At 38.2% G+C, this 21451-nt stretch overlaps 1 protein-coding gene across 4 annotated transcripts in view; it reads left to right on the plus strand.

Moving 5' to 3' along the window:
- The window catches only part of SLC41A2 (solute carrier family 41 member 2), a 39808-nt gene that overhangs the window by 1941 nt on the left and 16416 nt on the right, over positions 1–21451 (plus strand). Inside the window, exons 2-10 of one of the 4 annotated variants that reach the window (XM_015864576.2) lie at positions 3339–3468; positions 6058–6297; positions 6525–7263; positions 9901–10008; positions 14116–14187; positions 15045–15189; positions 15671–15817; positions 18637–18784; positions 19312–19391. In XM_015864576.2, the coding sequence (XP_015720062.1) occupies positions 6709–7263; positions 9901–10008; positions 14116–14187; positions 15045–15189; positions 15671–15817; positions 18637–18784; positions 19312–19391 (1255 nt within the window). In that variant the 5' untranslated portion in view covers positions 3339–3468; positions 6058–6297; positions 6525–6708. The remainder of the gene's footprint in view (positions 1–3338; positions 3469–6057; positions 6298–6524; positions 7264–9900; positions 10009–14115; positions 14188–15044; positions 15190–15670; positions 15818–18636; positions 18785–19311; positions 19392–21451) is intronic. The other 3 variants (XM_015864580.2, XM_032445170.1, XM_015864568.1) reach the window with 3 other exon arrangements.

Here is a 21451-nt window from a genome sequence, read left to right on the forward strand (position 1 = left end):
CATTGCCTTGTCACCCATGGGCAGGACTTCAAATATTCTGCTACTGAACTACATGAGATTCCTATTGGGATATTCCTCTCTCCTGTCAGGTTCCTCCAAATAGTAGCGCAGCCATGCCATATGACCTGCTTCATGATGTCTGTCTATAGGCATGGCAGTGACCATTACATGGTAATTATCCTTGTGATTCTAGTTCTAAAAGGAACAGATGAAAATGGCCTGTAAAGGGAAATCATGCTAGATGTTCAATAGCTACGAAAGCTGGTTTAGAAAACTTTGAAACACAAGGTCAGCATCTCCTCCATGATCATTAAATATGATGATTTAAATACAATATTCAGAACAGCAGGGTCTCTCCTTATTTAATAATGCCATTTACAAGTGTGTCTAAAATTAGTAAATTCTAACCTCATTTAAATGAATAGCAAAATTCCTGTTGCTGTACATGCCATTGGGTTTTTGTCTGTTCTGAAGAAGGGTGTGTTACAAACTAGTAAGAAAATGAGCAAAGCTGGAGTCTTAAATTATCTCTACAAGTAATTATTAATTGGAAAGACCAATTTTACTGTGTGAAAAACAGTAGAAACAGTAAAAACAGCACATGCAGGCTGTCATCCAAAGAAAGGCTCTTTCTAAGGGTAGCGCTGTTTGTTATGGTAACGTATTGTGTTGAGGGACATGGTTTAGTGGGAGTTATTGGTAATAGGTGAACGGTTGGACTGGATGATCTTTTAGGTCTTTTCCAACCTTGGTGATTCTATGATTCTATATTAAAGCTCAGTGAAAGCTCAACTTTCCTGACTATCCCTTTCTGAGGCTTGTTCATATTCTGAGAGGTGTTTCTCGGTCATGTTTAACCAGTGGTGTTTCATTGTAGATCACCCAGCAGTGCAGGATAGAGAGCATTATTGCTTCAAAAGATTACCTGTAATAGCTGTTGCAGCTTTGAGGAAAAAGGAATTTTGACTACGGTGTGATTAGAAATGGATCCTGCTAAAGCTCAGGATTACTTGGCTGGGTGTTTTCTTTTGCTTTTGTTTGCCAAACTCAGAAAGAAATCAGAAAATTAATTTTCCCAACCTTAGACTTCAGTAAATATTTGTTTTAGCCCGTCATAATGCTGACTCTATTCACAATCTGTTGTTCACTGTTCTTCCTCCTTCTGCTTTCTTTGACTGTATTTAGAAAAGCATGGCTATTGTTTACATGCTTTAAATTAATCCTTATCTGTCCAATGGCTGTGCATCCAAACTTTGAGCCATGATGTCCAGTTCCTTAATCCTTCCAATGGTGGATATGCTTTAAATATACATGGGGACATATGGAAGAAGCACCTCCTGCCTACGTTCTTGAGAACTGAATCAAGACTGTGACTGAAACAATGTTTAAAAGATGAAGCATGTTCCTTCTGCTCCTTCCTAAACAATTATACTTTCCTTCATCTTCCTCAGACAAAACAAGAGCAATCAAATCAATCAAAGCTGAAGGATGGAAAACTGATACTGGTCCAGCTCATTATTTTGCTCATAGGGAGAAAGACAAGGTCTTCTTTCATTTCACATATAACATGCCAGGTGTGATACTTTTGAGGCAATCTTATGGCTTCTCAAAGAATCTTTATCTCTTGGTTTCTGGGTGATTTTTTTCCCCTCATACTTCTCCTTTCTCTGCAACCTAATTATGTTGCAGGAAACCAGACTCACTTATCTCCTGTTTTGGGCTGGTTTTTGAGATTTTTGCCTCCTTTATTTCACATGAGTTATTCTAGTAGCACTTGCTTCTTTACCTGGCTATATCTTTTATAGACAATGCAATAAAATTGCAATAGTTCATGTCAATGATAAAGCTTCACAGGGATTTCTGACCCTCAAGATCATATTGTCCCATTGATGGTTTGCTGCTTTTTGTAGCTGCAAGCAAAAAAGTAAAACTACAGCAGTATTAACATCCAGAACTCAGAATGAAATTACTACATCAGATGACATTTGGAAGAGTGGGTTTTTAGAAATGAATAGTTGAATTCAGAGGGCTGTACAGTTATCCTCTAGCGATGTAATTACTTTTCACTGCAGGTTTATGTACTGTAGTATATTGTTCAGCTTATATTCTCAAGTTCTCCTTTTTTAGCATTTACCATTAGCTCACATTTTGTCATTCCTGACAGTTTGGTAGGAAAAATATAAATGACTGTCATCTAAACTGCTTTAGTACTTTTTTGTTTCAACTGTTGGCCCCCAGTCTCTGTCTGTGTAGCTTTTACAGTGGACTGAATCATTTTTCTGTCTCTTTTTCACACTTACAGTTGCCATTTCTATTTGTTAACACTTCATTGTATTAAATGAAACCGCTGTATCCCCAAGAAGTGCAAACTTAAAGGAGAAAAACCCATATGGTGTAAAGATATGGATAATTAACCCAAATACTTTTAGTCGGAGTTCCTGAGCAATGAATAATTTCCGTGAATCACCAGCTAGCTCTCCAGTGATGTGAGTGGAGAAACAACAGTGACAGCCAAACTCTGCCTTCCTAAAGCTATTGGGAAAATTTCTCTGTATTTCCCTGGGGATGAAATAGAGTCCTTCATTTATGAGCACTCCTAAAAAACAAACAAACAAAAAATCACCACCCCTAAAATACCTCTAATGAGACTGCTGTGGTATAAGCATCTTTTACTACGAACACTTTGCATCTTAGTTTTGTACACCTTTCTTGAATTATTTAATAAAGTTTCTCTTATCTTGATGCTTCTTGTGATCAACTGAAACTCACCTGTCGGAAGTGATCTGAATTTTCCCTTTGCACGTAGCATAGCTACTGTACCACTTTCCATCCTCATAAATCAATTGGCCACCTTCAGCATCCAAGGCCATGGGCTTCCTGCTGCAGTCTTAATTTTCTGCAGTTTCCATGAGATGCTCTTCTCCTGTACTCCTCTTAATCCTTAATTCTACAATAAATGCACCGTTATCTTTTCTTTTACTCAGCTAAAACCTTTGTTCCGGGCAGAAACAAAATTGTTCCCTGTTGTTGCCTTTCTGTAGCACATAACCCAGCACCATTTTGGCTTGTGGTTAGAGCTTCTCTGGGAGAGAACAGAGGTTGTTTTGTTACTCATAATGATGTGTGTGGAAACTAGAATTGAGGCTTAGGAGTTTTTATATGCTTATAATAAAAAGTTCAGCATAGCACAATTTACTACTGGGTAGCAAAGTTATTTCAGGAACCTTGTTTTCTTTGTTGGTCATGTGGAAAAAAAATTTTTTCTCTTGCAAAACTTTTCTTTCTAAATCAAACAATAAACTCCTTTGTTGCTTTTAAAATATTCTTTTCTTGGTCAGAGCTGCCTTGGATAAAGCAATTGGTAGGGGGAAAAGTCTTCATGGTGAGTATGAGTCTTCACGCAGAAAAGCAAACCAAGTGGTTCTGTAAGCAGCAGATCTGAAGTTGACTCGCTGTGGCCGTATGTGGGTGAGTTATCCTTATGTTTGAAGACGCCTTACAGCAAGGGCACAAATGTAAATCACTGGTAAGGCTGATAGCTTTGAACTCTGTATTCCCTGTAAAATTTAGTAGGATTGAAAAATGTTAGATTATTTAAAAACATTGAAATGGAGGGAGTATAGGAATCATAACATAAACATTAATGTATAAGCCCCATCTTCATAGGGAAGGAGATGAAAAATCCTCCTACCTTAAATTTTGTTTCCTGCAGTCTGTAAAAACAGAAGGTTTTTTAGCTTTACATGTTGGAGGGCCTGCAAGGCTGCCATCCTGGTGGGGGTCTGTTACAGACTGCCTAATCAGGATGAAGAGATGGATGAGGTGTTGAACAAGCAGCTGGCAAAAGTTGCGCAGTCAGCAGCCTTGTGCTCATGGGGACTTCAACTTCCCTGATGTATACTGGAAATATAATATAATGCAAATGAAGCAGTCTAGGAATTTTCTAGTCTTCAGGAGGGTGACATCCTGACTGGTAAAAGAGCCTGTGATAGGAGGTGCCCTGCTAGACCTGCTGCTCAAAGAGTAGGGCTGGTGGGAGGTGTGAAGGTCAGGAGCTGTCTTGGGCTGAGTGACTGCAAAATGGCAAAGTTCTCTATTCTTAGTGAAGTCAACAAGAGGGTCAGCAAAACTTCTACCTTGGACATCCGGACAACAGACTTGGATCTGTTCAGGACACTGGTAGGGAAGATCACTTGGGATTCAGTCCTGAAGGGTAAAGGGGTCTTGGAAGGCTGGACATGCTAAAGGCTAGGGGCAGAGTCGCTGGAAGACTGTGTGGAAGAAATGGACCTGAGGGTGTTGGTTGAACTTGACTGAACGTGAGCCAGAATTGCCCAGGTGGCCAAGAAGGCATCCTGGCTTGTATCAGAAATAGGGTAGCCAGAAGGAGCAAGGATGTAATTGTCCCCCTGTACCCAGCTCTGGTGAGGCCATGCCTTGAGTGCTGAGGAGACCTTATCACTCTGTATGATGACTGGAAACGAGGCTGTGGTAGGGTGGGAGTCTGCCTCTTCTCCCATGTTACTAGCAATAGGATGGGAGGGAATGGCCTTGAGTTGCACCAGGCTCAGGTTGGATGTTAGGAACAATTTCTTCTCCAAAAGGGTGGTCAGGTGTTGGAGATGGAGGGAGAAAAGCAAACGACCACACCTGTCATTGACATATGATCAGCTAATCTCATTTATTGCTTGGCTGCGTGTACATTTATAATACAGATAATTAGCTCATACATAGTGCAAAAGCGGAGCTCATCATTGGTTCCCAATTACATACCATCCCCAAGTATCTTTGCAACTTGTTGTTATCGTCCTGATAGTTGCTCCCTTGCTGAGTTCACAAAACCATGGCTAGTTTCTCACCATCACAGGGCATCCTGCTGTTCTTGCTGTCCTTGCACGTGGTATGGCTGCTTGTTTAGCTGCACTGTGTTTACGACACTTCTCAGCTAACCAGCTGTAAATAACACTCTCTACAGTCAGGCAGTGGAACAAGGTGCCAAGGGAGGTGGTGTAGTCACTGTCCCTGGTGGGGAGATATTGGTGGTAGGTAGACAGTTGGACGAGATGATCTTGGAGTTCTTTTTCAACCTGGGAGATTCTGTGACTCTATAGATATATAGTATATTGAGCTTGTGGAATTGTCATTCGGCATCATCTTGGTGTAGTCTGCCCAGATCATGCCAATGGTTTGCATGTCTTCATGGCATCCAGTAATAAAAACAGATCAACAAAACTTCAAGTCAAATAATGTTGTACTTTCAGTAAATTACCATAGCTATTATCACAACATGAAAACTAAAGAAGAGGAAGGTAAAGTGGCTACTAGTGGAGGAAATGTCAAATGACTTGAGACTACCAATATATCATTGTTTAATGTTTGACCGTAACAGCAGTTGGAAAGTAGAAGTAATAGCACAATCACGTTAAACATAAAATATATAATTGTATTTGTGTGACTTGCAGAAAGCAAAACAAAGTGACAGTGGCTGGTGTTAATATTGATCAAATAATTACAGCTTAGTGGCTACTAGACATCAGAAATATTTACATCCTATTCCATATGAAAAATTGAATGAAAATCAGATGTTTAATATCTTATTTCTCTTAACTCAATTTTCTCCCTTAATTTTAATGAAATGTAATGCGCCATATTTATGAGTATAGTACTGTGGATATGTTTTTAAAGCAGACTAATATAAACTATTTTACTGTAACTGGTCTGAATTTCGTTTCTGTCTTCTTTCCTTGATCTTGTATTATTTTAAAAGTCCAGATTTATTACATACGTAGTATTTAATATTATATTTAACTTCATTTATATGTTTGCTTCTGAGCAAGTTCAGTAATATTTTAAATTAGCATGCTTTCAAACTACATGCCTGTATTGGTTTGTCATCTTTTTACAGGGTTAGGAGGCATGGACTATCAGTACATAAAAACAGAACCACCCAGAATATCACTGCAGGCTTAGCACATCAGATAGTGTTTTGAAAGGTGTTTTTTCCCTATTTTTCCCATTTTTTTTTTTCTTTTTTTCTGTGCTCCATGCCAATAACAGAATGTGAGGAACAGTAGCAGCTACAGTGTATCATGTGGGTTCTGTTGTACCACTCCAATGCATTTCCCATGAAGTTTTCTCTGTGGACATGCTGCTATCAAGGCTGCATGAAGTCTGGGGCTACACAGCACTTGCCTAATGGTTTTGACTTCTTGGACTTTAAGAAGACAAAAATTGAATCCTCACCAAGTCAATTGTGGTCCACATTACTTTCTGTTCCTGCCGCTGGACAGTACACTGGTTTGTGAAGCTTTCTCACCCACTAACTTTCCCCTTTTCTCCTCATAATTTCTTTTCCAGTTTGACAGTGGAAGGCTGGGGGAGATTGGCTAGTTCACAGATACTTGTTTTGAAAAAGTACTGTGAGACCTTAACATTTAAACTATTATTCTGTGTCTTCTGTAGAGAGCTGAAATATTTTAAAGATTTAATTTATACTTTTTTTTTTTTTTTCTTTTTTGATCCAGATTTGGGTATGGAATTGTTGAAGATGCGAGATCCATGAAAAAAACTTTTTGCATTCAAGAAAGCGTCATTTAATGTTACCTGTTTTAGAATTATCTAGAGTGGCACTTGATAACTCATCTACAAGATTTCTTCACTGACATCTGAAGAACAAAGTGCTTTTCCAGCCTGTACTTCTGTAGCACTATGACTAACTGTAAAGGCAGATCTACCATCACCAAAACAAACAGCAGAGTTCATGACAGAGAAGGTTTTGTGGACTGGACCATTAGTCTTAGTTCAGTTCAATCCGATAAATTTTTGAATCTGCTTTTGAGTATGGTTCCTGTTGTTTACCAAATAAACCAGGATGAAAGACACAAAAAAGTGAATGGTGTTTGGCAAGATGGATTACAACCAGCAGGACATAATTATAATGTTAAATCTGACCAGCATGCGGAGTATCATCACTTCTCAGAACAAACCTTTCATGGTAGTAATGGACACAGCCCTTCTAGCTGTAGCCCTAAATATGATGATTTTTCCAGTTATAATTACTGTGATGGAATGGACACCTCAGAAACAGATGCAATGTTGCAGGAAGACAGCCTGTCTAGTGACAGTAATGAAGATATTATTGTGGAAGGGAGTAGAAAGCAACCCAAGGAATCTAGTAGTATTATGGCACTGCAGATTCTCGTACCTTTTTTGCTAGCAGGATTTGGAACTGTTTCAGCCGGCATGGTTTTGGATATAGTACAGGTTCGTATTTGCTTTGGGAACAGTATTTTTAACAGGTAATCTGTGAGCTTTATGATTTAACGCATGGTATTGTAGATGCTTACAATAATGAGAAATAATAAAGTGTGTGAATGATTATGCTATTATGAACTGCTTTGCTCCCCAGATTATCTTAAACACCTCAAATATTTTGTTTGGATTTATTCAAGACTTGGTAAATATTGGTAAGTATTCACAGCCACAGTGAACTGGTGAAAAAAAGCTGTTACTTCTGCTTTAACTGAAGATAGAAATATAATAATGAGTATGAATCAGGTCAAAATTCTAGTCAGTAATAAATGTTCCTTTTGTGCTTCAGCTCTCTGCAATTTCTGACATAAAGTATAGATTTGATTAAAGATAATGGTATGAAACCATTCCTGAAGTTCATATGCTACATTAAATTCTTATGCAGTGATTTAGAGCATTTTTAGGTATTCAGGTGTGACTTTTTTATGCAGTGTTAAGTATACTGAACACTTGGAATTACAAGCATTATTGGTGTGAACAAGGCCGGAAAATCACTTTCACCTTGAAATATGATTGTGGTAAGTCCATAGAAGCAGCCTATCTGCTTGTGATTATAGTTATTCAGGGTTAAGATAAAATACAACTTTCTTTGAATTTTAAGAGTTACATACATAACCTTTTTAAAACCTGTTTTGGAGTATTGTATCACTAAGATCCTACTGACACAGAACTTCTGTAGGACCGGTTTTGTAGCTTAACACAGCTGTAGCATTAAAATGAAGTTAAAAGCTAAAGTTGCCTACCAAGTATTTCTTTGTGCAGTGACATTTGAAGAAAATTCTTGAGAAAATAACAGCTAAGGAAGGTTTATTTGATTAGCTGTTACTTTCTTGCTTTCTCTTTGCTTTTTGGAGGCTATATTTACTTTTATTTCCTACCTACTTTTATTTTCTCCCCAAAGTTGAAATTTGTTGTGAGCAAAAAGCTAATAGATTCTGTCTTCAGAAAGAAAAGTAATAATAAATTACTTTTTTTATTTATGGGAATAAAATTATTCAAACAGATTAAATATCCATGCTACTCAAACTGAAAAGGCAGTAGGAAAATTCATCTGCTTCTATTTTGTTTTGTTTTATTCTGTCTTGGGGTTTTCTTTATCTATACTTAAAAAAGTTCTCTTGAAGGCGGAGTAGGAGGTGGGCATTTTTTTTTAACTTTTTATTAGCCCTGAAATGGCAGTTGAACTAAATTCCCTTCCAACAGGAGTTACTCTGCTCTATTCTATTTTTTGTTACTCAAAAACTTGAGAGAGAAAATAAAGCTTGGTCTTAAATCAGTTGCAATGGAAAGACACTTCATGCGTCAAGAAAAAGGAAAATTGTAATTGGCAAGCAAACTTTACTGCCTCCTTACGCTGTTTTGCATCAGCCTTGTACTTTGCTTGTGCCAATCTTTTTCGGATGCTTTGTTCATACATTGTTAATACATGATTTATGTCACGATACAGCTTCATGATCAGCCAAAAGAGGCAGTTGTGCCTACTGCCTCTGTTGGCTTCCAACTCAATGTTTCCCAATGCCTTTCATCTCTGAAAGGGACAGAAGTGTTCTTTGGTTGTTTTTTTTTTAAGTTGTTCTTTGATCTGGATTGAGATAATACTCTATTATGATTATTTTTTTCCTTCTGTATTACTTCCAATCTTCATTGGTTTCCCAACCCAGCAGTGTGCATGAGAGAGAGAGGGCACCCTAAGCTAAGCATGAAACTATAATGTTTGTAAAGCAGGGAAGCATGAAAGAATATGTTGTGAAAACATAAATTTAAGGAAGACGAAGAATTCAAAGCTTTTTTCTTAAAAACCATTTCATAGCTACTCTTTTTCAGTAGTTAATACACAGCTAACTTCATACTTCTCCAATCTTGTTTACATTTGAAAACTGAATCCTTTTTTTAATTAAAATCATATTTACCAACTGCAAATCCCTGACTACAAAGATGATTTATTTACAAGATATATTAAAGTTTTGTTAGGTTAGCTGAAGTTTATGTAATTACAGATTAAATACATGGATTGACAGGCATATAAAGTAGCACAGCTTTTTGATGCTGAAAAGTCAGCACAGAAAAAATATTGGAGAGTTTGTCTTGGTTTGCTTTATAAAGCCTGGGTTTTGTAAGCTTAAGTTCTAGCATCCTGCTAGGATGACTTTGATATAGTAGGAATAGTGCAATTTAAGTGTCCATAATTAACATGCAAACAGAATTTACATGCATGAAACAGATTAAACTGTTTACTCAGAGAGAGTAAAATAAATACTGACAAAACAGGAAGAGTAATTTTATAATGACCTATAATTAATCTCTATTTTAAATATGCAGAGAAAGTGCAGTAGTGGAGACATTAATTTAGGAGATTTTGTATCTCTTGCATTTGGTATTCTAGTCTTTCAAGTTGTGGTGTGCAGGCGCACTTCTATATGAACTAGATAGATAACTCTTGCCTTAAAGGCTTTTGGGTTTGATCTTAAAAGGTTGATTTTTTTTAGAGACTTAAATTATGAGTTACAGATTTTTTTGCACTACTTTTAAGATTGTCTAAAGGGAATTTTTCAATGGATTTTTTTTTTTCTCGCTGTATCCTTTGAATAGCACTGGGATGTATTCAAGAATGTTACTGAAGTTTTTATCTTGGTTCCTGCTCTTCTTGGTCTCAAAGGAAATTTGGAAATGACCTTGGCATCCAGGCTGTCAACTGCAGTAAGTAACTTTCTCTTCTGATAGATGTTCTAAATTCCTGAAAACAAATCTTGGGAGCACTTGTGTTTTATGTTTATGGCTTCATCTGGCTTTTGCGGGAGCTGTTTAATCTGTTATTAAATTGAGTGTTCAAAAGGCGAGCCTCTTCCAGGTACCACACATCAAAATTTTACTTCTCTGGTCTCTTCTAAGCCATCATTCAGAACAGTATATCAGATTATTGAGATTTACGTGTGTATTCTGTAGGGCTGTCTAATGCCTCTGACCTTGGTGGAGTTTCAATATCCTAACACGCACATTTTGCATATTTTGAACATGTTTTTCCATGTACCTTTTTTTTTGTACCTTCATTTTTTTTAGCCCAAACAAGCCAGACTGCTTTAACATATGTATTTTTCTGTGTGTGGGAGTAGCTATTGTGAAGTGTTGTAATTATGTGGCTAAACTATTTCTTGTGCCTGAATTGTATATTTCTGTAAGACACCACCTTTGCAGTACTTCTCCTTTGTGAGATAGGCTTTCCATTTTCCATCAAGGTCACCTTCTCTCTGTCTCTTCCTGCTTGCATGAATCTTTGTAGAAAATGCTTGGTCAAAGGTGTGTATAACTCCAGATGAGACCTCAACATAGCATTGTAAAATAACACCTCCCTATTTCTCTGTATAGTTGCTCTTGAAATTTTCTTGCTTATATCTATGTATTCTCCTAGTAATGTCAAGCTGGGACCGCATAGTTACTTTGCAATCAATTACTGTGTCCTTGTATTTCTTCTTTTGTGTTATTTCCAGTTGTCACTCCCATCTTCTGGCAGAAACATTGTCTATAAGTGCATGACCTTGCACTTGTACTCTTGAATATCATCACTTTTGTTATTATCCTCAAGGTCATCCAGTTTCTGTATAATATTAAAATACTTCGTATTGACAAGGTCTCCCACCATTCTGTCATTAATAAATTTCATTGTCACGTTATATTGAATTACTGCCCAAATGTAGACTGTGATGGACATAACCATAGCAATCCAGTGAAGGTTTCCTTGTATTATGCCTATTCTAGAAGCTGATGAATTTTACCCCATACACCTTCTTTTATAGATAAGAATTGATGTTTTGTTGTAGTCTTTGCTATTCAGTCTTGTTTTCTCTTTGATTTTAATGCTTACTTTTCAGTGTATTCTTACAGTTTCTGAAAAATAATTTGTTTAAACCTTACTGCCTTTATTGTCACATATTAATACATTTATCTTCTACTTTACTCTTTGTTGTGTTGCCCTTTTGCTAAATTTGCTCCTGGCTGCTATACCTCATGGCCTCAGAATTGATAATGTTTATATTGCATAGTGAAAAATGTATCCAGGAAAGTCCATTATCTACCTGTGACTTACAGAAAACTTACAAAGAGATTCAGAGTCAGTTCCACCATTTCTTGTTCAGTTAATGGGATCTTTAATTCTTTGTCTAAGTTACAACCCATGACCTTTGTCAGATGATGATTCCAACACCTATTCTCCAGGCCATTCAGTGCAAGATTTCCCCACCATCATCAGTGCCATTTCTGATCATCATAGCTCTCATCAGACATTTGGAAAAAGGTCACACAGACCCTTTTCCTGTACTGGGAAATCTAACCCCAGTTCATATCATGTATCAGCCATTACTGATCTAACAGGAATTGAGCCTCCTTACATAGGGAAAATTGACACTGGAGTTGAACCATGCAAAACCACACAGGAGTTTAAATTCATGGACAGTTGCATTGGTTTCTCTGCCTTCCCCAGTTTTTGAGAAGAGGTGCAATATTGTACTGTATCATTCCTTCTGAAAAGTTTAATCAAACAGCTTGTTACTGGACCTGCAATTTACATGCCAGTTCTCTCAGGTTATTCTGACTTTTGTACTTTTCACATTGATTGGCACTGACTCTCTTCTGCCGTCCCATCTTTGCTCCCATTATCCTAAGTGAAAACCAAAGGAATATATTAATACTGGGCATATCTAAGCAGTTATTATCAGGCAGTTGTATGATTACTCTTCTCTCTGAAGAGTACTGAAGCCAGCTTCCCACCAGGTAGACCCTAAACACAACCATGTGCCCCTGCGAATAACTTCACTTTGGAGACAGAATTTCTTGCATGATTTCAGTGTTGGAGATAAGTCTTACTCAGCTACCTAATAACTGCAGATGAATTTGTATGTGTCTATGCTTCTGGGGTTGTAAACTATTTTCTCTTACCAGTAGTACCTCTGGTTTCAAGTTTTACCTGATCGCCTACATTCATCTTCTTGCTCAAATTTCTGCTTTAGCTGTTTGTTACTGATCATTCTGGTTTGGAATCAGTCATTTCACTGTCTCAAGACTGTGGTTTCAATCATCCAGGGCATAGCTTGCACTTGTCTTTGGTGTTAATGTGGATGTAAACAGTCTTCTCTTACTCCTTGCAAAGCATATGAGGTATACTTAGGTCAACTGCCTGCTCAAGCATAATTATTTACAGACTACTTACAGGTAGGGGGAAAAAGAACTACACTTTCTGGTAGCAGCTCACTATTGGATTGGATTCGTTTTTTGTAAGATCACTGTTTTAACAGTTTTTTTTTGGATACTTTTAAAATGCTTCTTCAAAGAAAAAAGAAAGTGAAGCTCTCAATTGCTTGTCATTTAATTCATTTAGTGTATATATTTAAGAATAGTACAGAGGTGAATCCTAGAATCCTAGAAACATAGAATTGCATGGGTTGGAAGGGACCTTAAGGATCATGAAGCTCCAAGCCCCCTACCATAGGCAGGGCAACCAGCCTCCGTATCTTATACTAGACCAGGCTGCCCAGAGCCCCATCCAACCTGGCCTAGAACACCTCCAGGGATGGGGCATCCACAGCCTCTCTGGGCAGCCTGTGTCAGCACCTCAGCACTCTCTCTGTAAAGAACTTCTCCTTGATATCCAACCTAAATCTTCCCTCCCTCAGCTTAAAACCATTTCCTTTTGTCCTGCTGTTATCTACCCTTGTAAAGAATCATAGAATGGCCTGGGCTGAAAAGGACCATAATGATCACCTAGTTTCAATCCCCCTGCTATGTGCAGGGTCACCAACCACCAGACCAAGCTGCCCAGAGCCACATCCAGCCTGGGATAGGAGAGTTGACTCCTGTTTGTAGGCTCCCTTGAGCTACTGGAAGGCTACACTGAGGTCACCCTGCAGCCTTCTCTTCTCCAGGTTGAACAAGCTCATCTCCCTCAGCCTGTCTTTGCTGAAGAGGGGGAGGTGCTCCAGCCCTCTGACCATCTTTGTGGCCCTCCTCTGGACCCTCTCCAGCAGCTCCCTGTCTTTCTTGTAATGGGGGCCCCAGACAGTACTCCAGATGGGTCCTCGCAAGGGCAGAGTAGAGAGGGACAGTCACCTCTCTGTGGAGCTTTAACTGTATTTTGAACACCATAATGACAGTGCAGATGGAACGAAATGGAAAAGAAGTAAAACCAATCAGAAATTATCAAAAGAGGAAAAAAATATGCATTAAGATTTATAGAGAAATATAAAGTACTTTAAAAATTAGTTAAATGAAAACTTAGAACTCAGAAGGCAATGAGATGTGGTTTATCATCTTCTCTAATCACTTCCAATGTCTCTATACAAGTAGTTCTATTGCAGTCAATTAATACACTTATATAAGAACGTTTGTGCCCATAGACTGTATTCCTGTGCAGTTTTTGATTGGCTTATAGAATTTAAAGGCTGCAGCAACAAGCTTAGCTTATGGTGACTGAACAGTGAGAACTTTCCCTTTCAGCCACTGATCTAATCACTGGTGGTGCCTGGACATTCCTGGAGCACAAGGCAGCTAGTGTACCTTGTACAATAAGCTAATGTTAAACAAGTTAGCATGTAAAGCTGCACTGAGCTTAGCTACTTTAGGATAGATGGTTTAAATATAATTTTAATGCAACAGGAATGTTTAACTTGAAAAAGCACAATGCAGTTATAACTGATTTCAAAATGTCTCTTATTGCAATGAGAGTTGAACTATTTGTGGGTTTCTGCCTTGTTAATGAATTTTCAAAGTAATATAATTTTAAACCCAAACGTCTGAAATTCTCTTATATTTTGACAGGTAAATATTGGAAAAATGGATTCTCCCATTGAGAAGTGGAACTTAATAATTGGCAATTTGGCCTTAAAACAGGTAAATGTGATCGATTTTTTATTAACTTTCATAAGTGAATGAAGTTATTTAAAAAACTCATCACAAATGTGGACAGGTAGGAGACAGACAATGTTAACAGGAAGCAAATGCTACTATATTGTCTTATACTTAACATGCAGTGCTTTTTGTGACTGATCTTTTATAGTGCTGCGTAGTTCTCTAAAGCAATAGTAGCTTGTATTTATCACAAGAAAAGGTAAAGTATTCTTTGGGCCTGTAGCAAGGATACTTCCTTTTAATTTTTTTGAAAGAACAGTTCTAAGGAATTTGACCTCTGAAATATTTTCCATACTTTATTTTCATTGGATTCGTTGTTTAAAGAAGTATGTGATGGAGCTTTTGGGTAGCAAGCAATATTAAGTGGTAAACTTAAGTAGTTTGTTCATTTGAGGAAAGCAGTGTTTGTTCTCCCAAGAACTATTTCTTAATCTTAAGGACTGTTTCATTTTCTGTGTTTACAAAGCAGCATACTCAAGAATAAGTGAAAAGTTTATGCTGTGACTTCATTGTTTTAAGAGGCTTAGGGAGCTCTTGAAGCATTTCACCTTTTGCTCCTTGTAATTCCTCAGCTCTTTTCCCTAATCTGACTTCTGTTATTCTTCAGTCTGTGAAATGTGGTTAAACCTTTCCTGTTAGCATGGGATTTTTCTTCTTGATCAACCGGAGTCATCATTGTCTTCACAAAGTAGATGAGTGGGGCATGCTCCATTTACAGCTTGCAAATAAATGTGGAGGAAAGAATAACAGACAATGATTCTGCAGTCTTAAGACTATCATTTATTTTAGGAGTCACTCGTCACTAAAAAACAATGGTTTTCCTTCTTTTACTTTTCCAGGTTCAGGCAACAGTAGTTGGTTTTCTGGCAGCAGTGGCAGCAGTTATACTGGGCTGGATTCCAGAAGGCAAATACAGCTTCAGTCATTCAATCCTTCTGTGTTCTAGCAGTGTAGCAACTGCATTCATAGCTTCTCTTTTACAAGGTAAAAGAAGTATATATGTTACTTTTTATAGCTTTTTAATTCTTTGTGCATGCTGAGTGCATATTATGCTGCTGTTCATTAAAAAATTAGGTCCAATAGGGTCTAAAGCATCTGAAACGCAGTTGCAGTTTCCACATAAGCGTGAATGTTACAAACATCTGTCAAGATTTGATTTTCTGACCTCCTCAGCATGTCTAAAACAAAATATGTCTGTTAGATTTTACCTGGTAGGGTATGCATGAGACAGGCGCTTTGGAAATCAGACAGGAACATTTCAGTCCTGTTGAGAATTTCTGGGGATGTGATTCTGGAGGCAGCTTCTCTGGATGTAAGCTCCTAATTTAGCCTGCAGTAAGTCGGTCAAGTGGGAGGGACAAAAGCAAAGACGTAATCACTGGGTTTCCAGTTACCATTATCTTGAAATTTCCTAAGTGATTACAACAGTAGATACCATCACTGTACTTTCTTCTTTCTTATCTAGGAATAATAATGGTTGGAGTTATTGTTGGATCAAAGAAGACTGGTATTAATCCTGACAATGTTGCCACTCCTATAGCAGCAAGCTTTGGAGATCTTATTACTCTAGCCATTCTAGCATGGATAAGTCAGGGTCTTTATTCTTGCCTTGGTGAGTATGTTCCTAGGTTTATGTATCCCTAGAAGCCTCTTTCGTGTGGGGCTGGTGGGGGATAAGGCAGGGAGGGAGAATCCAGGTTTCTTGCATTCCCACACACTGTCAATTATTTGCTTCCCAGAGCCGTGTTGAATTGTCCATTTGCATTGAAGGTGTTGAACTGCCTCGATCATTATGATGCAAATTTGTGCACTTTGTAATTAGTGCGCATTGTACGTATTGCATAACGTTACGACTCCTGCTAACGCGTTGCTACGTAGTTACATAGCCAGGGGAAAGGAATTTCTCGCGGAGGAGCGCGTCCTTCGGGCCGTGCTCCCCGTTCCAGCAGCGGGCGGAGCTGCCGCTAGGGAGCGCTCCAGGCCCGCCCTTGGCGCCTGCTGGGGCCGTCTCGCTCGTCATTTGTGTTCGTGGCTTAAAATAAATGAAGATCAATAAGAGCTTGGTTGGGAACCTTTTATTTTCTCTCCTTCCTCCTTCTTTATTTATTCAGGCTCACAGGCTCAACTTAATTGTTGAGTGTTTTTAGGAGTTATATTTCTCTAGTAGATGTCACGATTTCCATAGTGGAGCCACCAGAACAGACTGAGCAGGATTACATCTGCCACGTGAGCTGAACGTTACAAGGGTATCAAAAGTGGAGATAAATGAGCCCTCTTAGGGCTCGTTAGGGGAGTCAGTTATTCCGTTTCCCTTTCTCCAGCTACTGTAGAATCATTTGTTATTTCTCTGTGGATTGAATACGACTGGGATGTATCTGGAGGTTACTGTCTCCTAAGATTTTGTAGTAAGCTGTTCTACCAGTAGAGTGTCCCATAGCTAAAGGAAAGTCCTACGTGCAGTTTCTGAGAGTTACAATGAGCTGAGTAGTTCCTCTGGTCTTGCTGGGAGCTGTATTCTAGCATGGCTTTTCTTTTCAGAGAGAGGCTTATGATACAGCATTGTAACACTTGGTAGCTTTTATAATCAGGTCTATGTCTATCTCCATTCAAAGGCATCAGGTATAAATTTTTCACTGTATTCTTCTCCATGATAAAATTGATACTTTTGTTCATATTAAAATATATAGAAACACTAAAATGAAGCCAGAAAAAAAAACTCCTCTCACCTGTTGACTCAGAGGAGATTTAAGCTATTGCTGAGTAGTCTTGACAGCCCTCTCTTAATGTGAACTTTAATGTTTTTATGTTGGTAAAAATTTTGTCATAAAACTACAATGGACTACTACTGATGAGCGGGTGAGAGACTTTCAAAAACCAGTGAATAATTAGGATAAGACTCAACACTGCATCTCTGTTCTGCTGCTAAGTGGTTTTTGTTTCCTTGATTGACAACAGAGGGGTCCTACCTTAGAACTATTTTCTCATTCTGACCTTTCAATCAGTTATTGTGGCTCTGGTGTATGGGAATGCCTCAGCTTGGGTACATGTGAGGGGAACAGACATAAAGGGAGAGGAAAGAGGAGAAAAGACTGAGGAAAAGGCACTACAAAGGAAGGAGATGATATATTGTAAAACAGCTAGAAAAGGAATGGAAAATTACTTCTTGTTTGGGCTTTGTCTCTTTCTCATTCTGATAGCTTTCTACTTTAGCTTACACAGTGATAGGAATCTTAGTCTCTTGTGCCAGCTCTGCTGCAGAGGTTGTTACCAGTCAATGCAGAAGGATAGTAACATCTAAAAATACTGCAGTGATTCTCCCTGGAGTAATTTTAGTTGTCCTCCCTCCCTCCCTCCCTCCCTCCCTCCCTCCTTCCCTCCACCATGATAACATCAAAGTAGTAATTGCTTGAATTTGCAAGCTTTGTAATAAGCCATAATGCTTGGGTGGGAATGTTTATATATATACACTAGGTGTTTTTCTTTGTTGAAGAGTTTATGTGTTCTATGTGAATTACTTCAGCCCGTTAACTTAAAATATATTTTACAGTATATTTGTCCAAATTCTGTCAATTTAGACGAAATGTGTTTAATATTAAATACACTGTCACATTTCTCATAAAAGTAATATATGAAAAAGGGAGGTGTTTTTATGAGCAATGTATATATTGGCCTTGAAGATAAATTTTCCACACTGTTGAATTAGGAAGTTCTGGATCACTGTGATGGCTTCTGAGCGGAGGGGACTCTAAGGCTGAACTAAGCTGAAAAATGTATTAATCTTTCCGTGGAGACAGCTCTCTGCATTATTAGTTCTGTTTTATGATGGTACTCAGTTAATGGTATTTGTGTTTGTGTTTCTATGAAATATGATGCAGTTCTGACGGATGGGTGCAGGCAGTGGAATTATGGCTGTGAATTTCCAGTCTTGCAGACAGGTTATAAAGCAACTGAACTACCGATAAGAATGTTTCAATATTACACCTTGTGCTTGCATCATTTTAGATGTGCTGTGCTGGGGAAGATTAGCGTATTATCTGTGCTTTGGCAAGAAGGAGGTTTACACATGAATCTGTATATAATACAAAGTACATTTTCAATATGTTCAGTTCCTTTTTTTGTGTTGTTCTTTCAGTATATGTGTAATAAAATAATGTTTTATATCCCACATCTTTATTGCATTTTTATCATAAAGCATCATACAAAAACGTTCTTCAAAGGTTCCTACTTTGCACAGATAGTTTAGTCCTCGGTGGGATGGATGAAAGTGATCACATATGGCAGATGTTATATCAACCATTTGATGCAGCAGGGGAATGCACAGTGAAAACAGTAGAGATAAAGACTATTAAAATTTCTCAGCTGCTTGATGTAGAATACAACTTGCATTGTGCCTGGAGAGCAAAGCACTTATTTCTCTGTATTATTTTTCAGAAACATATTACTATGTATCTCCTTTGGTTGGTGCCTTTTTTTTGGCTCTGACTCCTATGGGGATTGTCATAGCTGCCAAACACCCAGCTACTAGAACTGTTCTCCATTCAGGATGGGAGCCTGTTATAACTGCCATGGTTATAAGCAGGTAAGTCTATTTGTTGTGGTTTGCCTTGTTGGCTCGCCTCTGTGTCTCCACAAATCCTATTTAGCACCTGATTTTGCTTAAAAGCAACATGTAAGGAGCATCTAGAATATGGGGCTGGAATCATTTTTAATCTTCCAAATTCACACAATGAAGTCCTGGTTTGGAATGAATGGAGAAGGCAGCAATACCCTGCAGAAATGGCTGAGCAGAAGTGTGTCGTATCAATGAAGAAAATGGTGAACTATTCATCTCCTTCAGCTTCTTATCAAAACTGTGATTTAGTCAAATGAAAGCTAGGAATCTTAAAAGATGAGCAGTTGCATGAAATTCTGTTGTCTCTGTTATACAGTCAGTCAATTGTAACATTTAAGTCAGTAGCCATAGCGAGTAAATAAGGTTAAGTAAATAAGGTTAATCAGATAAACTGAGAACTGCAACTTGCAGATATTACAAGGATGAGATTACTAAAGTAGTTAGAAATAATAACTGATGTGTCTGTTTGCCTTTTTCTAAATATTGTCTTTCAGTATTGGTGGCCTTATTCTGGACACAACTGTATCTGACCCAAACTTGGTTGGAATTGTTGTTTATACCCCGGTAATCAATGGTAAGACTATGGCAGGATTGTATAATACAAGACATCAATCGACACACCTTCGTTTGATAAAAGTCTGTTACAGTAAATGTTTGTTATGCAAATTAGGATCTGCTGTATTGCATGTTTTGATTTTGATGTCAACAACTGTTAATTTGAACCCCCAAGGAGAGCGTCTTGATCCTATTTACAACTACTAAAGCATGATAGAGAATGTGAGAAATAGGAAACATTTTGGTGTTGTCACTTTTTTTCCTTGCTGACTGCAAATTCATTTTTACTCTTCAGTTTTTGTGCTCCCTTGCCTGTGTCTGTCTTTTATATTCATTTTAACTTAGAACTATTTGCATCTACTTTTATTATCGTTCCATTTTGATTTCCAGATATCTGAAGAGCAGGGCAACTATGTCAATCTTCAGCTTTTAGTGCTTTACACCTGCAAGTTTTCTCATAATAGTCTTCCTTGGTTACTCCCTAGATAAATTCCATATAGAAGAGGATCCTGTCTTCTTGTTAGTCAGGTGCACTCAAAGCTCTTACCAGTGGTCCCGCTTTCTTAGATGATATCCATCAATTACAAATGCAAACAACTGTCTAGAAATTGTTTTTTAGTGGTTTCCATCAGACTTATATCTGTGCTCCAGTACAGTACTGGAGTTCTGGATTTCCTCCACAGATTTGCTTGTTCTACAGTGAGTGCATAGAGATCCCAAGGATTCAGACCTTTCTTAAGGCCTCATGCTCCTACCAGATGTTGCAGTGATGATATTCTTTTACCTTACAGCAGTTATGGACTGCTGTTGTAAGCAGAAACTGCATGCTCTTCAAGGTTGGCTTCTTTCACATAAATTGGCTGTGAAATCTGAGTTGCCTGAGTGTTTATATTTTACCTTTTTACAGTTTTTGGCTAATGATTAGACTTAAGTAAATCACTTTAACTGCTAGGAGTGACGGCTTACTATAAACATATCTCTAGAGAAAATGTTAAATGTCCCATTTTATTTCTTATTTTCTTTCATAAGTTAATAAATAGAATCAAGGCAACAGTACATGCATTCTTTTGAACTGTCTTGAGAGAAAATGAACTAGCCATGTGCTATACATTGCTCTGGATGATTAGCTGTCAGGTCAAAAGATTCTTGAATTAGGCAGGTGGAAAGAGGGAAAGCTGGGGCTATTGCAGTAGGTTTGTAGCTGTGTCAGTCCCACAGAGATTCTCTGCTGATTGCTGTGATTATTGTACCACCCCTATTCTATGTGCTGAATTTTTATAGATGTCTGAGTTTCAAGGCTGCTCAGCCTTTGACGTTTGCCCTCCTGGACTGCTGCACAGTGCCTGGGAATGTTGTTTTCCAAGCCACAAGAGGTACCTTGTCCCGTGGCTCATTTGGGTTTTTCACACTTGTTACACATAAAGCTGTCTTTTCCCAGATCTCAAGGTTTAAACGTCTTCAGTAACTAGTAATTTCTGGGCCATCAGCTAGTTGTTTATCCTCTTGTGTCCATATATTTGAGGTTCTTTGCTGTTATCCCAGCCTGTAACAAGAGAAACCTAACCCTACAGTTAAAAAAACACATCTGTTGACACTCATTTACTAACCTAAAAGGTGTGCTAGGCCACTTAATAGATGGCCTTTAAAATATTAATGTTGCTGAAAGCTTTCTCTACAAGTGCTTTCCTGTCCTTGGAATTCTTGTTGTAAGCATAAGCAGTGAAAGTTGCCGAAGGGTTTCCCTCTCAAAATGCTTTTGAGGTGCATTTTTCCTTCTCCTTCTTTAGACATTGTCACTCTTATCACACAAGGAAACCTGAAGAAAAAAATTTAACCCATTGGGATTATGGCAGCCAAAATGTGAGGACAATACAAATCTACTGGTGACCTCAAATTGTCACTGGTATTTTCAGTGCCAGTCGTTGGGTATCTTGAAATACTGGACAGTATGCCCTGCACTGCAGGTGTTAGACTTCTTGCATGTGCCATTAAATGACTTTTAACCTGGTCCTGTCCAAGTGGTTTGCATATGCTTAGATGTGGGACAAGTCACTTCTGTCACATATGGTTTGGAATCAT

The sequence above is a fragment of the Coturnix japonica genome, chromosome 1 (assembly GCF_001577835.2).
Source record: "Coturnix japonica isolate 7356 chromosome 1, Coturnix japonica 2.1, whole genome shotgun sequence".
Classification (NCBI taxonomy): Eukaryota; Metazoa; Chordata; class Aves; order Galliformes; family Phasianidae; genus Coturnix; species Coturnix japonica.